The sequence below is a fragment of the Hemitrygon akajei genome, chromosome 6, assembly GCF_048418815.1.
Source record: "Hemitrygon akajei chromosome 6, sHemAka1.3, whole genome shotgun sequence".
NCBI classification, from domain to species: Eukaryota; Metazoa; Chordata; class Chondrichthyes; order Myliobatiformes; family Dasyatidae; genus Hemitrygon; species Hemitrygon akajei.
The window spans coordinates 126,332,900-126,357,722 of NC_133129.1; the positions used below are offsets into that span (position 1 = coordinate 126,332,900).

At 40.6% G+C, this 24,823-nt stretch overlaps 1 protein-coding gene and 1 long non-coding RNA gene across 2 annotated transcripts in view; one reads left to right on the forward strand and one right to left on the reverse strand.

Annotated features, from left to right (window-relative positions):
- The window catches only part of LOC140729448 (N-acetyl-beta-glucosaminyl-glycoprotein 4-beta-N-acetylgalactosaminyltransferase 1-like), an 813,083-nt gene that overhangs the window by 726,959 nt on the left and 61,301 nt on the right, over positions 1-24,823 (forward strand). Inside the window, exons 14-16 of the mRNA XM_073049203.1 lie at positions 878-2,201; positions 11,948-12,240; positions 14,553-14,706. Coding sequence (XP_072905304.1) covers positions 878-2,201; positions 11,948-12,240; positions 14,553-14,706 — 1,771 coding nt within the window. The remainder of the gene's footprint in view (positions 1-877; positions 2,202-11,947; positions 12,241-14,552; positions 14,707-24,823) is intronic.
- Positions 1,991-8,209, reverse strand: LOC140729450 (uncharacterized). Its single transcript, XR_012099327.1, has 3 exons — positions 8,097-8,209; positions 3,481-3,505; positions 1,991-2,127 (listed from the first exon to the last, which is right to left on the reverse strand). It is a non-coding gene; the product is annotated as an uncharacterized lncRNA (long non-coding RNA).

A 24,823-nucleotide genomic window follows, 5' to 3' on the forward strand; every position in this document is an offset into this window, starting at 1 on the left:
TCACAATTTTTTTTCCTCTTAGTGAATGGAGATCATTTGCTCTGACAACATATTATATTAGCTTTGATTGTGCATTTCTTTATTTTGTTTCATTACATGCCTCTAGTCAGAGCTGACATTATCACCCACAAGCTCTTACCACAACATAGTCTCTTGTTTTTGAGATTCCATGTTGGAACCTGGCATTACATTAATACCACATCATCATTGATATTAGTTGCCCAGGATCCCTTTGTAACCCAATAATGCACATTCAATATCCTTGCAACTAGAATCCCATCGTGGATGATAAGGATGTAATAGCATGCAATTTGTTGCATTTAAATATTTTTCCTAATTCTTTGGCAATGAAGTGAATTGAAAATAAACTATAGTCTATTGTGCAACACAAGAGATTGGGGATGGGGTTGGCTGAAAGGTATTGGGGAACACAGGAGTGTCTGATCCAATGGATTGGGTGGGGGAGATTATATTAACATAGGAGAGGTCTGGGGACTTCATGGACAATGAAAAATTAACATAGGTGTATGCCTTGGGCACTTAACTATTATCAAAGCATCCCTGAACCCATGGCTAAAAGTGGCTCTGTCCATTTGGTGTTTAGAGACCTGTGTATTCTGCAGGGTAGAATGTCTTGTATGATGCCAAAAGCAGGGTCAAACACCACTTGTCACAGCCTGGCCCAGGATGTACTGGGTACCTGTCTTAAGACAAGGATCCAGATCAAAAAATCTGTAAATGTGCTCACCATGCAATTTAAAAAAAAATTCCTATTGCATGGTTTTGCATTGAAAGCTGCCTTTTAATTCATGGTCACTTTTTATATTAACTCTCTATCATGTATTTACTTTTTACCTACACATTTTGGATATTATAGATTTCCCTGAAGAATCAGAAGGAGTTGATACAGAACCTATACTAAGCAGCAGCAAGATGACGTGGAACAAGGAGGACCTTAAGGAAAGAGGAAATACCAGCCTGTTTCAGAGCCAGTTGGTCACAAAGAGGAAGCTCCTGCCACTGCCTGAAGACAACAGGGATGACTTTGACTACATGGACAGCCACAAAAGAAAGACCACGACCAAGGACTTACACATCATGAAACCACAGCAAAAGGCCTTGCATCCAATTCTTCAAGAAAATGATATGTCCCCATCAGCTATAGCCAACAACAATCAGGAAGTGGGCCTCTTTCACAAACCAAAACACAGACAAAGTAGGTCACTAACCTGGGCTAAATTCAACCCAGAAGAGTCGAATAAAAAACCAGCCAGCCAATCCAAACTCAGTAAGAGTAGCTTGTTCAACTTGCAGTCAGAGATTTCCATTCCACTCATCCCCAGTAAAACCAAGCAGTTTTTGAGTAATACTGCTCACGTAGGCATCCATAAAAAGAGACTTGGTGAGCCCAAGAAGCTACAGAATAAAATCTATGTGACTAGACCCCAGCAGAAGAAAAATACATTGCTTACAGAAAAACCTAAGGAATTGTTTCCTGGAGTGTACTTGCACACCAATGCCAGAAATAATGAACTGCAAGACCTGAGCTCAATAAAGAACTTGACTTCCATTGCAAAGGGGAAAAAGACAACACTATACCTCACTAATAAAATGTTTTTGTTAAGGAACACAACATCTCAGGAGCAGGAGGTGCACGATGCTAATAATGATTCTTTTCGAGTTCCAACAATTAAAAAGGTGAAGAGGAACTGGAAGGCACTGCATAGGAAACAGGAACAGATTAGGGATGACATGAACAGACGCAATGTTACTGCAACACCTCGTGTATACTTTACGCATGAGGAAAATGTGGACAAGGAAGATTTTACCCATCCTATTCACAAAAAGACAAATGAACTTAAAGCAACATCCTTTGCTCCCGAAAATTTTCCTGAAGAGACAACCTACTGGAAGGCTGGTGACTTGAGTGAATCCCAGCAAATTTATAATGACCAGTTTGAGGCAACCGATGAAGGACTGTCAGATTACAGTTATGAGGATACTGAGTCTCAGCAGGGCTGGATGGAGGAATCCATAAACTGGCAGCGAACATTCAGTGTCAGCTCCATGGATTTTGAGCTCTTGCGGTCAGACTGGAATGACCTCAGGTGCAATGTTTCTGGCAACCTGCAAATGAGTGAGAGTGAGGTGGTAGATGTTTTAGCGCAGTACATGGAGAAGCTGAATGAAAAAAACGGCGGGTGAGTATTTTCAAACTATACTTGTATGCAATTATTTTAGAATATCAAACATTGAACAGTATAGAACAGGAATAGGCCTTTTGGCCTACAGTGTTGTGCTGAACCAATTAAATTGGTGATCAAATGGCTGACTAATCTCTTCTGCCTTTATCATGACCATATACTTCCATTTTTCTCTCATTCATAGCCTACCTAAACATCTCTTAAAGGTCCTTTTTTTCTGCCACTAGCAGCACTCCAAGCAGCGCATTCCAGGTATCTACCATTCTCTCCGTAAAGAAAAAACTTGCCCCTCACATCTCCCCTTCTCACCTTAAATGCATGCCCTCTGGTATTAACCATTTCAACCCTGGGGAAAAGATGCTGTCTGTCCACTCTGTCAATGCCTCTCATAATGCTATAGAGGTCATTCAGATCTCCTCTCAGCCGCCGCCACCCCAGTGAAAACAAAAGTCTGCCCAACCTCTCATTATGGCACATGTCCTCTAATCCAGACAACATCCTGGTAAACCTCTTCTGCACCCTATCCAAAGCCTCAGAATCCTTCCTATAATGGGGTGACCAGAAATGGATGCAATACTCTAAATGCAGCCTAACTAGAGTTTTATAAAGCTCTCTTTACATTTGACCTATCAAGGTGCAACACTTAACATTAGACTAGCTTAGACTCCATCTGCCATTTCTCCACCCATATCTCTCTCGGAGATATATCCCATTGAATTCTTTGCCAGTCTTCTACCCTGTTCACAACACCATCAATCTTCGTATCATCAGCAAACCTACTAACTCGCTCATCTACATGTTCATCTAGGTCACTTATATACACCATTAACAACAGAGGTCTCAGTACAAGTCCCTGTGAAACACCGCTAATCACCACGAGAATTAGTCACTTCAACACCATCCTCTAGGGGCAAGTCAGTTCTGAAACCAAATGACCAATTCGGCATTGATCCCATGCATCTTAACCTTCTAGATGAGTCTTCCTTGAGGGACCTTCTGAAGCACCTTACTAAAATCCATGTGGACAATATCCACAGCTCCACCTTCATCAATCACCCTCATCGCCTCAACTAATTTGGTAGGACTCAACTTGCTCTGCACAAAGTTATGCTGGCTCTCCCCGATAAGGCCATGGCTTTCCAAATGCTTGTATATCCTATCCCTGAGAAATCTCTCCAGTAACTTCCCTACCACTGATGTGAGACTCATCAGTCTATTGTTTCCAGGATTATCCGTGGTTCCCATATTAAATAGTAGAAAAACATTAGCTACTCACCAGTCCATCAGGATTTCATCTGTGGCTGGAGAAGGCACAAAGATATTAGTCAAGTCCCCAGCAATATCTTTTCTTGCCTCTCTCAATAATATGGGGCAAATCCTATCAGGTCCTGGTGACGAATCCACTTTAACACTCTTTAAGAGACTCAACACTACTTCCTCCTTTACCTCAAAAAACCCTAGCTTATCAGTACTCTCAGCACTAATCCTCTACATCCTTCTCCTTCCTAAATACTGATGTACAGGACTCATTAAGGACCTCACTCACATTCTCTACATCCAATCAAATGTTCCCTCATTTATCCTTGAGTGGTCCCACTCTCTCCCTTGATATTCTCTCGCTCACTCTTGATTTATGCATAGAATGCCTTGGTATTCACCTTGATCCCACTTGCCAAGTACTTTTAATTCCTCCTCCTGGCTTTCTGAATTCCTTTCTTGAGTACTTTTCTGACTTCTTTATAATCCTCAAGAGCTCTGTTTGATTTTAGTTTCTTAAGCTTTACATATTTTTCCTTTTTCTTCTTGACTAAATTCATCATCTCTCTCAACATACCTTACCATTCCTGTCCTTCCTTCTGACTGGAACATACCTGACATGTATTCTGTGCAGCTGGTCTTTAAATACCCTCCCCATGTTAGGTGTGACCTGCCCAAAAACAGCTGCTCCCAATTAACTTCCTTTAGTTCTTGTCTAATGTTCTCATAATTTGCCCTGCTCCAATTTAATACTCTCCTGAAAGGTCCATAATTATCTATAGCTGTCTTAAAACTTAAGGAGTTGTGTCATTGTTCGCTAATTGCTGACCAGCTGAAAGGCTGGTCACCTCCTGGATGCACCCAATAAATTCTGCCCCATCTAAACTTAGTGCACTAAAATGTCCCTATTTATATCAGGAAATTTGAAGTCCTCCATGACAACAATTTTTATAACTTTACTTAATCTGTCTACATATCTGTTCCTCAATGCCCCAGTGGCTATTGGGGAGGTGGGGTCTGTAGTACAATCCCATCAGGGTGATTGCACCCTTCCTATTTTTCAGTTCTACTCTTATAGTCTCAGCAGACAAGCCCACCATTATGTCCCCTCTGAGTGCAGCTATGATATTGTCCCTGACTGGTATTGCAACTCCCCCAGCTCTTTTACCTTCCTCTCCATCTTTTTTAAAACATTGAAATCCTGGGACATTAAGCAAACATTCCTCTCCTTCTCTCAACCAAGTCTGTAATGGCCACAACATTATAGTTCCATGCACTGATCAGTGCTCTAAGTCATAACCTTTACTTATAATTCCTTGAGCATTAAAATACACACACTTCAAACTATCCATCCCATCGTATCTATTACTTTGCCCCTGCTTTATTTTACTGTTTTTACATCTATCTTCCTCTCCATCCTCCACTTTCTGCCCTGCTGCTCTAGTTCCCATCCCACTGCCAAAATAGTTTAAATCCCTCTGAGTGGCACTAGTTAACCTTCCAGTCAGGATATTAGTTTTCCTCCAGATTAGGTGCAACCAGTCCCTCTTGTACAGGTTACCACTCCCCCAGAAAAGGCTCCAATGACCCAAGAACCTGAAACCCTGCCCCTACACCATTTCCTCAGCCACTCATTCATCTGTACTATCATCCTATCCCTGCCCTGACTAGCATGTGGCATCAGGAGGTAGAGATTACTACCTTGGAGGTCCTTCTCTTCAGCCTCTTTCCAAGCTCCCTATACTCACTGCAGAGGACTTCTTCCCACTTTCTACCTATGTCATTGACGCCTATGTCATTTCTTCCCCCTTAAGAATCTTCTACAGCTGTTTGAAGACATCCTGGACCCTAGCCCCTGGGAGGCAACGCACCATCCTGGCATGTCTTTTGCGGCCACAGGATCTCCTCCTAACTCTACTTGTTGCTGAGGGGAATGGCAACGGGGAATCCTGCACTTACTACTTACTCCAGTTACTACTTACCCATCTACTATGGGTATGACCACCTCATTAAAGGCCTCTTTCTCTGAGGTTTTCATCTTCCCAGTTGGTACTGAGTACATCCAGCTGCAGCTTCAATTCTTCTACCTTGTCTGTCAGGAGCTGAAGTTGGGTGCACTTCCTGCAGATGTATTCATCAGGGAAATGGTTAGGTGCCCTGCAATCTCAGTTCTTACAAGAGGAGTATTCTATTGCTATAACTACCATCCTGCCTACACTTGTTATGCCTTTGGCTCTAACTTCTCAAGCTTATGTTCTACAATCAAACAAATGACTCCAGAAGTCTCAGCAGCTTTAGACCCCACATGTTCTCGCTGAAGCCTGCTGACCCAAAGCCTGAGCATTCTAACACTAGCCAACTCCAACGATGGCCGCTCCCACAAAGGTCTCTCTGCTTACACCTCACTTCTTTTTATTGGCCCTTGCTAATTTACTAACATCCCAAGCAAACTCTCGCTCCACAGACAAGTCTCGGCAGGCACCGCTTGCTTTTTAAAAATTGGTGCATAAACTCCACAAGGATTGTCTCCAACATTCTCTGCACTCTCCCGCCCCACAGTCAAGTCGAGACAAGCACAGCTTACTTTTTAAAACTGGCGTGTAAAATCCACAAAGAACTGTCTCCAGCACTCTCTGTCATCTCTCATTCCACAGACAAGACCCGACAGGCACTACTTACTTTTTAAACCTAACTCGTAAACTCCATAAGGAACTGTCTCCAAAACTGTCTGTAGTCACCCACTCTGCTCCATACTTTTGTTTAGAAAAGTATGGTTTCTTACCCTCCCTGTTTTGATGTTTTTTGCAAGAGTGATTCCTATTGTGAAGTGATGTGTATTACATCAATAATGGACCTTAACTCACATCATTTTCTCTATCTCTCTGTCCTTTCCTGTGTTCTCCAAATGTAACAACAAACATGAGTGCAATTTTGAGGGAGGTTTGGTGGCATTCATGGACTCAGAGTTAGAAAACTTTACTGAGATTTCAGGCAGTTGGAATGTGTTCCTCTTTTCTGATTCCTGATCTCCACACACACACACACACACACACACACACACACACACACACACACACACACACACACACACACACACACACACACACACACACACACACACACACACACACACACACACACACACACACACACACACACACACACACACACACACACACACACCCGATTATACATTATACCAATACAGCTACAGCTTCGGGAGTTTTGGAGTAAGAAATGAAGAGATCCTAAGTTTTGTTAATCAGCAGTGGAGGGAAACTTTTCTAAGCAGTTCAACATCAGAAGCAATGTTTCACGGCCCCAGGCAACATTGCAGAAGAAAACTTTTATAACCAAATCATAACATGAGGAAGTCTGCAAATACTGGAAATCCATAGCAGCACACACAATAACTCAGTAGGTTAAGCAACATCTATTGAAATTAATAGCCAATTGATAGTTTGGGCCGAGACCCTTCTTCAGAACAGAGAAGGAAGAGGGAAGACTCCAGAATAAAAGATAGGGGGAGGGGAAGGAGAGTAGCTAGAAGGTGATAGGTGAAGTCAGGTGAGTGAAAAAGATCAAGGACTGGAGAAGAAGAAAACTAGAAAACTGATAGCAGAGGAGAGTGGACCATGGGGGAAAGGGAAGGGGGACCCTAGGGGAAGTAATAGGTAGGTTAGAAGAGGTAAAAGGTCAAAGTGGGGTATAAAAGAAGTGGGGGAGGGAGTTTATTTACTGGAAGGAGAAAACGATATTCATGCCATTAGGTTGGAGGCTACCCAGACGGAATACAAGGTGTTCCTCCTTCACCCTGAGGGTGACCTCATCTTGGCACAAGACAAGGCTATAGATCGACATGTCAGAACAGGAGTGGGAATCGGAATCATCATGTTTGGCCACCAGGAAGTCCCACTTGTGGATGGAGCAGAAGTACTTGATGAAGTGCTCCCCCAATTTATGATTGGTCAAACCAAAGCTTGGTTTTAAATCTGTATTTAGTAATTAAATATTTATCTCTAGGACACTGTTACAACAAACACAGGGGGAAATGACAAAGTTCTGGTTCAAATACTTGCATGAATTTGCTTGCTAGTGTGGAGTGAGCTGCTGGCAGGAGTGGTGGATGTGGGTTAGGTTTCAACATTTGAGAGAAACATTTGGATAGGTACATGGGTGGGAGGGGTATGGAGGGCTATGAACTGAGTGCCTGTTGATGGGATGAGACAGATTAATAGCTTGGCATGGACTAGATGGGCTGAAAGGGCTGTTTCTATATAGTAGTGCTCAGTAAACAATTGATTGCAAGACAAGTTCACTTCATGGCCATGCTGAAGAGGATAATGATGCAGTTTGTCACAGAAAGTTGGCGAAGTCCTGTGCAGCATTTTGCCTGCCAGTAAAACTGGCATTGCCTGGTTGGTTTGAATAAGCTTTTTTTTTTCATGGAAATGTTTTGATAGACAATTAACCTGTGGCCACAAACTTAACTAGTAACTGAAAGGTATGAATGTCTCTAACTTACAAAATCGTTCAAAATGTCTTAAAAATAATTGCATTAAAAATTAAAACATAGAACAATGATGAAAACAATTACATACATTTAAGTTAACACAATTGATTTAGAATCATTACCTGGAGATTAACCTCTTTCCCTCACAGCTGTTCTTCACCATTGACGCAGAAAGAGTAGCTAAACCTGTGCCAGTTTTAACTGTCTCTCAGGAAGCTTAGGATTTCTGTGCATGCACGCTCTTGTATGGGAGCCTGGAGCTTCCTCGTGACTGCCAGAAGTTTCATATGGAACTCCAGCATTCGTCAGGAAAATTCAGGTGATCATAGAGGGTTTTAAATGTAGAGCTTGTTTGGAGAAGCTGGGAGCTGCATTCTAACAAGTTTGAGAGAAAATGTGATAAAGGTGAACAAGGTCATGACTGTCATATAAGGTAAGCTGAAGCAGTGAAGCTCCCAGACACAAATAACAAAATACAAAATATTCAGTGAAGTGAACACATGGACGCAAAAAAATATGAGCAGGAGTCAGCCAACTGACCCCTCAAATCTGCCCGGATATTTGATATTCGTGGCTGATTTATGCTACCATCAACCCTTCTATGCCGGTTCCTTGATCTTTCAAATATTTATCTATCTCCACCTTAAGCATATCTAATAATTTAGCCTCCACCTCCCTTGGGGGCAGAGAATTCCAGAGATTCACTTCCTTCTCTGCACACCTCAGCTTCAAATGACTGGCCTCTTACTTTGTAGATATATGCCCCTGCTCTTGACCTTCCCACTAAATTTCAATACCTATACTGTTAAGGACCTTATATGTTTGAATAAAATCATCACTCGTTCTTCTCAACTCCATAGTATACAGAACCAAACAGTTCAGCCCCTCTTGATAGGACAACCCTTTCATCCCAAGAATTAGAATGAGAAGAAACCTTCTCATATGTCTTGAACTCATTACCTACAAGGGGTAGGGGAAACCAAATTAATCAGAGCCTTTATTCCTTGGAGCACAGAAGACTGAGAGGTAGTCTTATAGACACGATAAAATCTTAAGGGGTATAAATAGGGTGAATGCAGCCAGTCATTTTTCCCTGGGTTGGGTAATCAAGAACTAGATGGCATAAGTTTAAGGTGAGAGGAAATATTTGATAGGAGCTTTTTTACACAAAAGGTGTTATTGTATGTACTATGGATTGAGCTCCCAAAGGAAGTTGCAAGTACAATAAGGACTTTCAGAAAACAGTTGGACAGATAGATGGATTGGAAAAGTTTATAAAGTTATGGGCCAAGCACTGGCAAATGGGGCTAGTCTGGATGGGGCATCTTGATCAGCATGGACTATTGAGGCCGAAGCACCAGCTTCCATGCTGTATGACTGTATAACATTAAAGCAATTAATTTGCAGATCAATGGTGCAAGAGTGGAGAATAGGACTGACCCGATTGGTGTGCTAGCAGTTAGCAGCGACCCAGTAGATTGAATGGCCTCCTGCGCTGTGATAACACTGCTTCCATTAAGCTGCCGGCAGAAACCAGAGTAGATAACCTAGTTCTTTATTTAGATTGAAATGAAGGTTGAAATGTAAACCCTTTTTAATTATGCATGAGACATCTGCATTCAGCCAAAGTAAATATTGCATAATATAAAAATGTCTTGATTGTAGGGATATAAATGTTTAATTGCAGCTGATGAAAGCAAAATCATTGCTGTAATATTTCTTATGACATGGCTTGACAGAATAAAACAAACTGCAGTGGAGTGCCCCCTTTTTGAGCAGGTTGTTATATATATTGTGCAGCTTTGCATGTGTAAGACAACAGCATGTACCTGACCTATACTCCACAGCTTACTATTTGAGAGAAAGGTCACCCGCCCTCTGGACTCCAACATATCTGTCCCCATCTTTCTTTTTTTTATTCACTATATAATCTGCAATCACCTGAGTCTTTTCTTTCTCTTAAAACTCAAAATATGATGTCTGGCACATTCTGTTACAACAACCGATGTTGAAGCCGATATTAGATTACTTTAGATTAGCTTTAGATGTCACTTGTACTTCAAATCATACAGTGAAGTGCACCATTTGCATCAAAGCAAATCAAGGAGAATTATGCCGGGCAGCCCACAAGTGTCGGCAAACTTCCGGGACCAACATAGCATGCGCACAATTCATTAACTCTAACCATATGTCTTTGGACTATGGGAGGAAACCAGAACACTAGGAGGAAACCCATGCAGTTATGGGGAAAATGTACGAAGTCCTTACAGACAGCAGCAGGAATTGAACAACTGACATGACAAAGCAGCGTCCATTATCAAAATTAATCAATTTCATTGTTGACTCGCAAGATACAGGCAGTGCTGGTGAGGTTGCAGCTATTTCAGTTTGTTCTTAGAGTGTGATAGTAGGCTGCCTTCTTCTTAAATCACTGTCCTTAGGTGAGGAAGTTCAATACACAGAGTTTGTAACAATGAAAAAGCTAGTCAGGAAGTTTGTGACCAGGTGGGAACTTGAAGGTGATGGTGCACTCCAACAAAACTACTACTTTTGTTCTGGTTTTGATGGTAAAAAATGTCAAACTAAGCTTCAAGAGTTGCTGCATTACACCTTTGCACATATTGATAGCCTCATATGGCAGTAAGAGAATAAGTAAATAGTGTACATTAACAGCAGTAACGTACTCTATCCTAAGTATCGTGGAGCTTCTTGGGTGTTGGTGGCCCAATAGTGATGTTTAATTAATATTCTATCACACTCGATAGAAGAAAGACTATTCAATGGCCAAAGCGCTTCCACACATTTAATGCCAGTGGACAAAGGTGCATTTCTCTTCTTCTAGCTTCTGGACTTTCATTTAACTTTCTCAAGTAAAACAAAACCCTTCTAGGCATATTGGAAAAATGTTAAAAGAAATACATTTTCTGGTGTACCGCATTGTGAAACATTGTTTACTGATCAGCAGCCAATTAAATGAAAGCAATTTGATAGAGAATTTATTTTAATTTATTCTTAGTATTTTATGGCATACATATGAATTTAGCCTAACCATTCTTTACAGTGTGTACATTCCATAGAGGTGTCCTTCATCTAACCCCTTTCTCTCTAATTCTCTTGCTCATTAATTTACAATATAGCTCCTTAAATCCTGTTCAACTTAACTACTCTCATTTGAAACATGCTCCATTTTCTGTCCATCCTTTGGGTAAATTTTTGGCACATTAGTCATCATAAATCAAAGTATTGAATGCACAATTGGGACATTATGTTGAAGTTGTATGTATAGGTGTTGGAGAGACCAAATTAGGAGTATTGCCTGCAGTTTTGGTCACCTACAGAAAAGACATCAACAAGATTGAAAGAGTGCAGTGAAAATTTGCAAGAAATGTTGCCAGGATTTGAGGACCTGAGTTTTAGGAAAAGGTTGAATAGTTTAGGACTTCATTCCCTAGAGTGTAAGATAATAAGAGGTGAGTTGATAGAAGTTTACAGAATTATGAAGCATATAGATAGGGTAAATGCAAGCAGGCTTTTTCTGCTGAGGTTGGGCATGTGTAGAACTAATGGTCACAGGTTAAGGGTGAAAGGTGAAATGTTTAAGAGGAATATGAAGGGGGAGCTTCTTTACTCAGAGGGTGGTGAGAGTGTGGAAGGAGATGCCAGCCGAAGTGGTGGGTGTGAGTTCAGTTTCCACTTTTAAGACAAATTGGGGTAGGTACGTGGATGGAGTGGCATGGAGGGCTATGGTCTGGAGGTAGGTTGATGGGAGGAGACAGATTAATAGTCCAACACAGACTAAATGGGTCAGAGGGCCTGTTTCTGTGCTGTAGTGTTCTATGGCTATGATTCAATGAGTTTTCATTGGAATAGTCAGACCACTTTATATTGATGGCCTCTGGTTTTTGATTCCACCACAGGCAATAACTTTTCCTTTGCATCTCATGGGACTCCCTTTCTCTGGCCCTTTCAATAGGATTTATACACTACTGCGGATCATTAACGTGGAAAAGCGAAGGGATTCTGCTCGTGGCAATAGGTACCTTGTTGAACTGGAGCTGATGGAGAAAGGAAAGAAGGTGGTCCGATTGACAGAGTACATCTACCTCTTGCTGCACAGGAGCAAACAAGATGATGGGATTGAAGTAACAACAGAACTGCAGGATAAGGAGCCCACTCAGCAGGATGTCCCATATTCCAAAGCTCTACTGTGCCAACCAATTGGTTTACATATGAGATCTAGTGTCATGGTGCACTTTGTAGTTCCAGGTGAGAAAATGCTTAATTCAAATAAATAATTGTAAATTCAGAAAATGTATCTTTAAGAAAAGTGATTCCACATCCGTAATGATTGTCATTTGTTTCTTTTGGTGCCATTTGTGACAGTATTATGGATGATCATATAGTCTATGATCAAAGGTAAAGCAGATGGTTCCCCTTGCACCTTCCCCCACCCAAATGAAGTAGGTTGGTTTCCACTTTCCATGTACAAACTAATCAACACTGTAACCTGACTCAGAAGAATTCTACACAGTAATTATGTAACCTAGTTACAGGGCAAGTTCTAAATCTAGCATTAATTAAAAAGAAACAATCTCAGTACAAATTAAAATTATTTCTCAATTTATTTCCGATTTCAATTCAAAATTTTTCTTTGTTGCTGTTTCTCTTGAGATTCATGAAAACAAAAGGACATGATCGAATGAGGCCACTCGAAATGTAGCCGTGTCTGTGGTTGAAATTTAATCTGAGGATTTGGTTTATAATCTCACGTACAGCCATTCCCTCACGAATGATGTCACTGGCTTCAAATGCTCAGAGTTGTTCAAATGCATCCCAGTTTTTTTTATTTTATTTATTCCCAGCAACCCCCAAGAACACAAGTGACCCTAACCTAATCCGCAGACAATTTACAATGACCAATTTACCTACCCTGTACGCCTTTGGACTGTGGGAGGACCCGGAGAAAACCCACGTATTCCACAGAGAGGACGTACAGAGACTCCTTACAGAACTGTGCCGGAATTGAACTCCACACTCCGACGTCCCAAGCTGTAATAGTGTCATGCTAACTGTTATGCTACCATGGCATCCTGTGAGCTTTCTGGCCACAAGCCATATTCAGGCTTCATGAAGCAAGTTCCACCTCATATACTGTAGATATCCCCGCTGCCCTGTCACCACCTCACTAAGAAACTCTGGAACTGTACATGACTTCTCATCAATGAAACCTCCATTCTCTTTATTGTCTGTTGCCCACAATAATATCTCTGCTGGTTCTCCATAATTCCCCACTCCTCTCTAACAGCCTCTCATTTCAGACCACAGCTTAAACATCAATTTGTTTATTCAACTATAAAAACAATGATTTACAAATTCTCTTTCAAAGAGGCTTTTTTGGTACCATTTGTTACCTTTGGGGAATATGATGTCACCAACGTTATAAAGCTGCAAAGCTTACTTTTCACAATTCTAGCAAGAAAAAAATGTAATTAATTTTATAAATCTGCACACGAAGAAGGAAGTTCATTAAATGCTGGTGTATTTGACAATAAACTAATATGAATCTGAGAATTCATATGGGCCGCTGGTGGTGCAATGGCATAAGTGCCGGACTCTGGAGCGAAGGCTCCCGAGTTCGAATCCAAGTCGGGCCACCACCGAGCATGCTTTCCATCCGTGCCGGGTTGAGCGTCAACCTCGTAAAAAAATACAGGGGTCGAGTCAGGAATGTTCATATCGTGACCCAGTTATTCTGAAAGGAGACCAATCCTGACACCACACGCCAGACAAGAATGGCTGACTGTCTGGTGCGACATGCTAAAAAAATCTGAGCACACCGATGCTGATGGTAACTATCAAATCATTAAATTGTGTACTTTGGTTTATGAGACAATATTTGCACCATAAGAGAATTAACTGTGTAATGGGATTGTCACTCTTTTTCACCACTTTTAAAATAATTTCCTTGTACTTAGTCTGTAGTTAGATGATGAGAAATAATTCCCACAGTGCCTGTGCCTCTGACGCATTTCAGTGGACAAATACTGAACAATGAGGTAATGCAGCAAAGAATGTTGGGATAGGTACCCACAACTGAGTCATGATTGGTTATAATGGTGCCTGTCAGATTTAAATAAAGGTGTCTAAATTAATAAACATTATTAAAATAGAACTCTTAAGTCTACTTTATATTCTTGCATGAGACGATAGTTTGTTAAACTAACAAAAGAGAAACTTGGGACTAAAATAAGTCATTCAGGTGTGAAAAAAAGAAGTTCTTGTATTTCTATAGTCCTTTCATGACTTCATGAATACTCAAATTACTTTACAGCTGCTGAATGATTTTCAAAGAGTAGTCAGTGTTAATGAAGTGTTCAATTTGTTGAATAAACTACTGGGAAATATAATTCAGGAGAAACACTTTCCATTAAGGATCATTTTAGATGGGTTAATTGCCTTCCCAATCTGTGTTATCTTGTGACCTCCAGGGAGGGGAAAAGAAAGGTGGGAAATTCATTTCTTCCATTGCTGCGAGTAATCATAACATCAGCAATTATCTTTCCTTTATAACTTTACAGTAAAGAACCAGGCCCGTTGGGTGCAGCAGTTCATTACAGATATGGAAGATCTCTACAAGACAACAAAAGATGAAAACTTCAACATTATCATCATTGATTTTGACAGTAGTGACATGGATGTGGAGGAGGCCTTGAAGAACAGCAAACTTCCTCGGTACAGTACATGCTTTAGAGTCAAATTTTTATAGGAAAAGGCAAATGGTGGTTGTTGTCATGTTTGGCAGACACTTGCTTTTATTAGGGAGAAAAGAACTATGCACCATTCTAGACTTAAATAGGAATTGAAAAGCATATGTCATTGAATAAATCAAAAAGGCAACTTTTCCTAAGTACTTCCTGAGCTTGGTGTAAAATTAGCTCTAGCATCATTTACTTAGGTCATTAATGAATTCTGAAAAGTAAACTAGGTTTTATCTGTCAGAGAATTGTACAGAATTTATGACCCAGGAGGCCACTTGACGATTTTGAAGTTGGTCAAAAAGAGCTCCTCCACCCTAATCCCACCTTCCAGAATGAGGTCATTGAACTGTCCTGATCATCACTGCTCAAATATACGTGCAAGGACTGTTTGAAAATGAGGAGGGTGTCTACCCCTGTCACCTTTTCAAGCCATGAGCTCCAGACTCATTGCACTCTCCAGGTGGGAAAAATAAGTTTCTTCACTTCATGTTTAATCTTTACATGAATTACCTTAAGTTTATACTTGCTGGTATTTGGGCCCTCTATTAAAGGAAATAGGTCCAAGCTCTTTACGCTATCTTAGTTCTCATAAACGCGGTTAAGTGTCCTGTACACCACCTGCGTTCCGCAAAACCTAGCTTATCAGGTCTTTCATTGTACCTGAAATTCTCAATTCCTGTCAAGAATACCGTACATCTCCTCTGAGCCCTCACCACTGCAATCATATCTTTCCAGTAATGTAAAATTGTAAACAGTAGTCAAGCTGTGGCAAAACTGGTGTAATCTAGTTGGATAATGTCTTCCTCACGAAGTACATCAGGCGTTCAACAGAGGTAAACAGTACAATGTATTTTGGCACTAGCAATGACAAGGTTATGTTATCAGCACAAGACCTTGCTATTTTGCAAGGCAGGTTAAAATATCATATTTACTTTTTTTATCCTTTGGTTTTGCTTGTTTCTGCTCTTGACATGTTAAATTCCATAGCAACTGTAAAATTAAGTAGCAACATTGAGTCTGGACAAGAGTTCAGATGATATCCCTTCGAATGAAGAATTCAAAATGAATGTATTTTTTGCGTGGGTAGCCAATTGAGCTATTCATTGGCTTTCACATTGGAAGCATATCAATATACAACTTACTCAATGCAATCTTTTCACATGAATTTCAGTTACGACACAACAGAACTTTAGAAGCTTGCTTCAGTTAAAAAAAAATTTGAGACAATTTACATTTCTTCCTTCTGATTTGCATTATCTTGGCAGATCCAGTCAAAGTGACTTTACTAGGAACTTTGAATCTGAATCGTTTTAAAAGTTGTTAATTGCTAATGAATATCTGACCGTTTTAACTTTTGAAAATTCATGCTACGTTTATGGTACATCTCAGCAGTTTTTGGGGCGATCATTACAGTAGTGTTTAGGGAGAATATTTTCGAGGAATCAATCAGTGAGGTTACATGGGTATAATTTAGGAATAAGAAAGGACCACACCCTCGGGTGTATTGGTTGTTAACAAACAATACATTTCACTAACATGAGAAAATCTGCAGATGCTGGATGCTGCAGGTGGAGAGGGTTTAAACTGATATGGCAAGTGGATGGGAACTGGACTGAAGGGACTCAGGTTAGGATGGGTGGTGAAAGAGCAAAGGTAGTGTGCAGTCAGACTCTTAGGAAGGGTAGACAGATGATGGTTCACCCAGCAGGGTGAGTATCAGTGCATTAGGGATGTAGAATTAAAAAGGATAGCAAATACAGTACTAAAAGTGTTATATCTCGATGCACCGAGTATAAGAAATAAAGTGGATGATCTTGATGCACTTTCACAGATTGTTGGATATGATGTTATAGCCACCACTGAATTGTGGCTGAAAAGTGGTTATGCCATTGGGAGCTGAATGTCCATGGTTACATGTTGTATCAGAGGGATGGGATAGGAAGGTAGGCAGAGGGGGTGGCATGGTTCTGCTGGTAAAGAATAGCATCAAATCATTAGAAAGAAGTGACATGGGATTGGAAGAGGTTGAACCCTTGTGGGTTGAGTTAAGAAATCGATGGTAGTTATATACAGTTCTCCAAACAGTAGCTGGGATGCGGACTACAGAATACTAATGGGAACTAGAAAAGCCATGTCAAAAGGTCAATGTTACGATAGTCATAGGAGATTTTAACATGCAGGTAGATTGGGAAAAGTAAGTTGGTAATGAATTGCAAGTTAATGAGTTTGTTGAAGGCCTATGGGATGGCTTTTCAGAGCAGCTTGTCGTTGAGCCTACCAGGTGATCAGCTATTCTGGATTGGGTGTTATGTAATGAACCAGACGTGATTAGGGAGCTTAAGGTAAAGGAACCCTTAGGAGGGTGATCACAATATAATTGACTTCAGCTTAAAAGTTGATGGGGAGAAAGTAAAGTCTGATGTATCAGTATTCCAGTGGAGTAAAAGAAATTATAGTGGTATGAGAGAGGAGTTGGCCAAAGTAAATTGGGAGCAGATGCTGGCAGGGATGACAGCAAAGTAGTAACGGCTTGAATTTCTGAGGAAAATGAGGAAGGTACAGGATAGATGTATTCCAAAATCAAAGAAATACTCAAATGCCAAAATAGTACAACCACGGCTGACAAGGAAAGTTAAAGCTAGTGTAAAACCAAAAGAGAGGACATACAACAAAGCAAAAATCGCGGGAAGACAGAGGATTGGGAAGCTTTTATAACCCTACAGAAAGCAACTAGAAGAATCATTAGAAGGGAAAAGATGAAATATGAAAGTAATCTAGCAACCAATATCAAAGTGGATAGAAAAAGCTTTCTCAAGCATATAAAAAAATAAAAGATGAAAGTGGATATAAGACTGCTAGCAAATTAGGTTGTTGAAATAATAACAGGAGACAAGAAGATGGAAGATGAATTAAATAAGTATTTTGCATCAACCTTCACTGTGGAAGACACTAACAGTGTGCCAGATGTTGAAAGATGTGAGGGAAGAGAAGTGAGTGCAGTTACTATTACAAGGGAGGAGGTGCTCAAAAAGCTGAAAGACCTAAAGATGCATAAGTCACCCGGACCAGATGAACTGCAACCTAGGATTATAAAAGAAGTAGCAGTAGATATTGCGGAGGCATTAGTAATGATCTTTTAAAAATCATTGGCCTCTGCCAGAGGACTGGAAAATTGCAAAAATCACTCCACTATAGAAGAAAGGGGGAAGGCAGCAGAAACGAAATTATAGATCAGTTAGCCTGACCTCAGTGGTTGGGAAGATGCTGAAGTCAATTGTTAAGGATGAGGTGATGGAGTACTTAGTGGCACAGGAAAAGATAGGACAAAGTCAGCATGATTTCCTTAAGGAAAAATCTTGCCTGACAAACCTGTTGGAATTCCTTGAGGAGATTACAAGTAGGATAGATAAAGAAGATGCAGAGGATGTTGTATTTTTGGACTTTCAGAAGGCCTTTGACAAGGTGCCACACATGAGACTTAAGAGCCCGTGGTATTACAGGAAAGTTACTAACTTAGTTAGAGCAGTGGCTGATTGGTAGGAGGCAGTGAGTGGGAATAAAAGGATCCTTTTCTGGTTGGCTGCCAGTGACCAGTGGTGTTGGGACCGTTTCTTTTTATGCTGTGTATCAGTGATTTAGATGATGGATAGTTGGCTTTGTTGCCAAGTTTGCAGATGATACGAAGATTGGTGGAGGGGCAGATAGTTTTGAGGAAACAGAAAGGCTGCAGGAGGACCTAGACAAATTGGGAGAATGGACTAGAAAATGGCTAATGAAATACAATGTTAGAAAATGCATGGTCATGCACTTTGGTAGAAGTAATAAATGTACAGGCTATTTTCTAAATGGGAAGAAAATCCAAATATCTGAGATACAAAGGCATTTGTGTGTCCTTATGCAAAACACCCTAGAGGTTAACTTGCAGGTTGGGTAAGTGGTGAGGAAAGCAAATGAAATGTTATCATTCATTTCAAAAGATCTGGAATATAAGAGCAGGGATTTGATGCTGAGGTTTTATAAGATACTAGTGATGGTTCGCCTTTAGTATTGTGAACAATTTTGGGCTCCTTACCCAAGAAAAGATGTGTTGGCGTTGGAGAGGTTTCAGTGGAGGTTCACAAGGATGATGCTGGGAATGAAAGTGCTATCAAATGAGGAACATTTGATCTGTACTGGGTCTGTACTCGCTGGAATTTAGATGGGTGAGTGGGAAATCTTATTGAAACCTTTTGAGTGTTCAAAGACCTAGACAGAGTAGATGTGGAAAGGATGTTTCCCATGGTAGGGTAGTCTGGGAGAAGAGAACACAGCTTCTTATTTTAAATGGATAGAGGGGTGCCCATTTGAAATGGAGATGCGGAGAAATCTCTTAAGCCAAAGGGTGAAAAATTTGTGGAATTTGTCACCTCAGGCAGCTATGGAGGACAATTTGTTGGGTGTATTTAAGGTGGAGATTGATAGGTTCTTGTTTGGCCACAGCATCAAAGATTACAGGGACAAGGCAGAGGAGTGGGGCTGAAGAGGGGAGAAAAGGATCAGCCGTGATTGAACGGCAGAGCAGACTCAATTGGCCAAGTGGCCTAATTCTACTACTATGTCTTATGGTCTCTAGTCTTATGAAATCCAGGGCAAAACGCAGTGGAGGAACTCAGTGGGTCAGGCAGCATCTATGGAAATTAATAACAGTTGACATTTCAAGCCGAGACCCTTCATCAGGACTCACTGTACACACTTCACTGTATATTTTAATGTGATAAATAAACTTGAATATTGAATCTTGAATCTTGAAGTAGTGACCATAGTAAGTTCAGGGTAGTCATGCAAATAAGATAGAGTTGGTCATCAAATTAGGATGCTAAAGGCAGATCTCCACAGTGTAGATTGTGTGTGGCTGCTGGTGGGGAAACAACCACTCCTGTTCTGAGGCTTTTAAAAATGAGATAGTAAGAGTTCTAAGTAGCACGTCTCTGCAAGAAGATGGGAAGTTTAGGGATCCCTGATCAATGGGGAACATTGAAAGTTTGAGTTTAGAAGAATGAGACAAGACAATGAAATACACAGAATACTGACTGTATTAGAAGGCTCTAGAACAGGGTTTCCAACCTTATTTATGCCAATGAACCTTACAATTAACCAAGGCATCTCTGAACACCAGGTTGGGAACCCCTGCTCTAGGTTCCTAAACAAGGGGTCACAGACATTAGGAGTGAGATGAGGAGATTTTATTTTAAGATGCTGAATTAGTGGAATTGTCTACTATGAATGCAGTGGAGGCCATGTCATTATATATATTTAAGAAAGAGATGGAGTTCTAAGCATAAAAGTCCACAAGGGGTAGAAGGTGGCATTGAGATTGAGGATCAGATATAATCACATTGAATTGTACACCAGACTTGAGCCTTTCCTGTTATTAATTTTAAATATTTCTTTGTGAAACATGAAATATTATATTTAAAAAGTTAAATGGTACACAAACTAGCTAAAACAGTCCGTGGGAAGAAGCTTGAAGTTGCACAGTGACAAAAAAAAATTGCTGATGCAGAGTTTTATAAAAGCTTCACCGCAAAGTTATTGTGCCACTGAGAATGCTGGAGACTGGGAATGTGCGATGTATCGGGTTTTTAATATGATGCCTCTGTTTCAGAAAGAATGCAATCCAGTGTATTTTAGTGCAATGGCAGTGTAGTTACAGTACTGGAAAAGGTATTATTGTGATCATAATGCATTACAGATTTTGGAGGATGCAGTGATGGATGGTATTTATGTACATGTGTATGTCTCTAAAGTCAATTTTGAGGATGAAGGCAATTTGAATATTTTATCTAAAATGAAATGGAGAATAAGGAAAGGCTAACAGCAATTGGATATAACTGCTAAATCAACACTTTTCAATGCAGTAATACTTTATTTCCCTTTTTTGCAAAATACCCATCCAGCATTACTTCTGTGTAACTAGGATGAAGGCAGCTTGTAATTATTTTTGTATTTTTAAAAAGATTTTCAGATACAGTACAGTGACAGACCCTTTCCGCCTAACAATCTGCGCTTCCCAATTACACCTATGTGACCAATTAGCCTACTAACCCATACATTTTTGGAATGTGGGGGGAAATCAGAGCACCCAGAGGAAACCCACCCACGCGGTCAAGGGCAGAATGTACAAACTCCTTACAGAAAGTGGTGGGCCTTCTAGTAGTGTTATGCTAATCACTACACTACTGTGAATAATCATATTCTAATTTTGCCTCTTCAAAATATCAGGGAATGTTGTTCTACTTTGCATAGAGCTAAATTAATCCAGTCTCTTATCATTGCCTTCCACCTCATCACCATGCTGCTACTGAATTCTTTATTGCTCTGTGTCTTTATTCTTCATTCTTTTGTAGTTGAATATTTCCAGGTTATTGCAACCCCCTGTAGTTAATTTAAACACATGAATCCAGCTATTAATACCACATACAACAAATCACATTGTCCTCTGTTCCTTTTTAGTAATGAATGTTACATGATAACTTTGTGCAGCCATCCTGACTTTGCTATTAAATCCCAGGTCATTTGTGACTCCAGCAGTTCAATTCTACAATCCAATCTGCTCCCCTCCAGTAGCATCAATGCCGATCAGTACTTTTTGATTGTACACTATTGAAACATTGATGTGGAACAATTTCTCTTGGTTTATCTATTGGCAAGTGCCTTGTGATTTTAAAGGTGATTGAAATTGAAGCTGACAGTTTGCATATCAGACAGATTACAGCAGCATGCTTGTCTTTCAGAGGCTATCATTTGTCATTCATCTGGAATTGTTGTTGCATCGTCTCAAGCTGTCAGAGCAGTTTAGCTCAGCGGACCGTTTCCACGAGCAACTCAGCGATGCAGGGAAAGCGAGAACTTCATAAAGGCAGTCACAATGGTTTCCTGGCCCTTCAAACCCAGCTCAAAGTTCAAAGTACACTTATTATCAAACCTTGAGATCCATCTCCTTACAGACAGCCACAAAACAAAGAAACCCAAAAGAACCCATAAACAAAGACCATTAAATAGTCATGATGCAGAGTTAATAAAACAAATCATGCAAACAATAAAAGCAAACAAATAGCGTTCAGATCAAACGTGAGTCCACAGACACGAAGTCCTGAGCAGCCAGAGCAGGCCACAGCCTCCCCTCAGTTCAGTGCAGAGCCGGTAAATGTGGTGGAGCAGTGAGCAGATCTGGCCCAACCCTGGTCCTGTGGACTGAGCCATAAACTACCATTTCACTGAGTACTGATGAACTGCAGCAGATATTTTTTTTTGCCCCAGGATTACTGTTTCTTCCTGCAAAGATTTTCTCCCTGGTAGCCCAGTTCCTGGTGTTTAACTGTGGCCATGTGTAGCAAATGGGCTATAACAGCTTAATAAGACAACTGAGCTCACAGACAGATGCTGAAGCACCCACCACAGCCAATAATGCTGTCAAAGTATGCCTTTACATTCATAATCAGGATGAATCAAAAAAAGTTACATTAGAATAAAGCTTAATATTTTTACTTAAAGAATAAAGTGATTGTATAGTAAAAATCAAGTTAAAAACCATAAAAAAGTTAACAATAAAAAACACTCTTGTTTCTTACAGCGGTGGATTTTTCTTGTGCAGTTGCATGGGGACTGCTGTGCTTCATCGGGTTAAACTCTGCGCAGGCTCTGAGGGCAGTTCCCCTAGCCCAAGGGCTGGCAACCCAATGTGAGCTTTCACTGGCCCATGAGGAATGCATAGAGGCAGCTATTGCAGAGCTGATGCTGCTGCCAGCTTTAGCCAAAAGGCAGTAACGGAAACCAGGATTTTTGCAGTTTTACCAAAGCGTAAGGGCTGTCATTGGGGCAGGAGATGTGCCTTGCAAATATTGAATAATTCACGGCAGTCAGGCACTGAAAGAGGATTTCACTTTGTCAGACAGTTGCGAGCAGCAAGAAAGGAGAAAAAAATAAACTGGCAGCATGAACGTTGGTAAGGTTAAATTAGAGGTGTAAGTAGCTACACTGTACGTACTGCTTTTTCAATTGATTTTCATTTATCATTTCTTTCCGCCTCCCTCCTGCTTCCATCACTTCTATACCGAAAGTGATGCACTGTTTTCCAGGCACTGGTTGTCCCTTGCAGTGACTTACTAAAGTCTTCATTCTTCATGTCTGACCCTCAATGGTAGATATCAGATGGTGGTGACACCACCAAGCCCAAGCTTGGTTTGGCAGGGGAGGGGGGTGGAGGAACTATTTGGCTACTCTTACCTTTTTCTCCCTCTCACTCCACTCTCTACCCACTCTGTGTGCTATTTACTACAAAGGTGACATGCAGGGGCTTGGCTCCCAAGCATTCATTTTTTTGTCTTAACCAGTAAATGACAATCAAGTAAACAGGACAATAGAATTTGACAGGAGCAGAAAAGAATGGTAAAAATTGAACTCCAGTAATCAGCTGTCAGAATACTGGGCTTTAAAGTGTCTAAGGTTTGGCAGGAGGTCAGGAATTCTGTCTTTTTGAGGATTCGTTGTGAGAGTGCTTGTCTTCATTGGTGACATGCTGCAGTTAAGAATTTGTCGTGTAGCTAATCACAGATTCAACATATGGTGTAGCACTTAAAACATCAAAATGCCAATATAAAATGAGGAACTGTCGGTACATTTTCATTCACAATTCAAAAATATTCCCATTGACTTTTAAAGGTCTCCGCATGTCACATGTTGTATACAGAACTAATTTGACATATGAACTGCAATTACACTACACGATGACTTGTTTCAGAGATTTGTTTCAGTAACATTCACAGTGATGGGAATTATAAGTCAAAATTCATGTCCTAGAGGCTATAACTGAATTTTCCCTCAGGCTGCAAGAGTGAAACCAAGATGAGAAATTAATTATTCTGATTACTGTACATTTAATGCAAAATCCTGACTGAGGAACACAGTTTGCACAAAGCAAGATGAATTGTGGGACCAGCTTTATCCACTAACACCAAATCTGTATTGACACAATGAAATAGCAAGAATTATGTTCCACATTTTTCAGTTTATGGAAGTGCAGTGAAGAAGAGAACCATAGAACACTACAGCACAGAAAACAGGCCATTCAGCCCTTCTACTCTGTGCTGAAACTTTATTCCGCTAGTCCCATTGACCTGCACCCAGTCCATAACCCTCCAGACCTCTCCCATCCATGTAGCTATCCAATTTATTCTTAAAACTTAAGAATGAGCCTGCACTTAACACATCAGATGGCAGCTCGTTCCACACTTCCACCACTCTCTGAGTGAAGAAGTTCCCCCTAATGTTCCCCCTAAATCTTTCCCCTTTCACCCTAAAGCCATGTCCTCTCATATTTATCTCTCCTAATCTAAGTGGAAAGAGCCTACTCACATTTACTCTGTCTATCCCTCATAATTTAGTAAACCTCTATCAAATCCCCCCTCATTCAGAGTTCCATTATGCTTTACCAAATGGTAAAGAAATTCCGACAGGATATATTGACACATTTTTAAGGCCTTCAGTCCTGCTGCCAGACTTCATCCTCCTCCCCAAACTATTCTTGTGTGCCTGATCATACTTAGTTCTCAGAACAGAATTGAATTTGGTCTCAGTATCACACGAAGATACATTCATGTCATTACAAGTTAAACAGGGTTATAATGTACCAGATTTTTTTAAAAAAACATGCATCAGGAGCTCAGGGAAACCTTGTGTACGTGGCAGAAGATGCACACTATCTCAGAAACTATCCAACCGCTTTCCCCATCAGGCCTTTTCTGCCCCACATATGGAAGTCTGTAGGCCCCATGTTGCCATCATCAGCCATTGAAAGCCATAAAGCAGGAATGGAAGCATGTTATCTTCTAGCCCAAGAGACTGCTATTTATTGAAACAGTTTAAGTGTAAAGACAAAGAAGTCAAATTTCAGTGGGATTGGATATTCAAGTGGAGGATAACCATAAATTCAGTGTTATACCTGTTGACTGAGTAGAGTTTATGTCGAGAATGCCACTGTCGCCAGCATAAGCAGCCCAACTTCCACGTCATCTACATTTGTTCATCCGATGTCCAGGAGACCACATTATGAG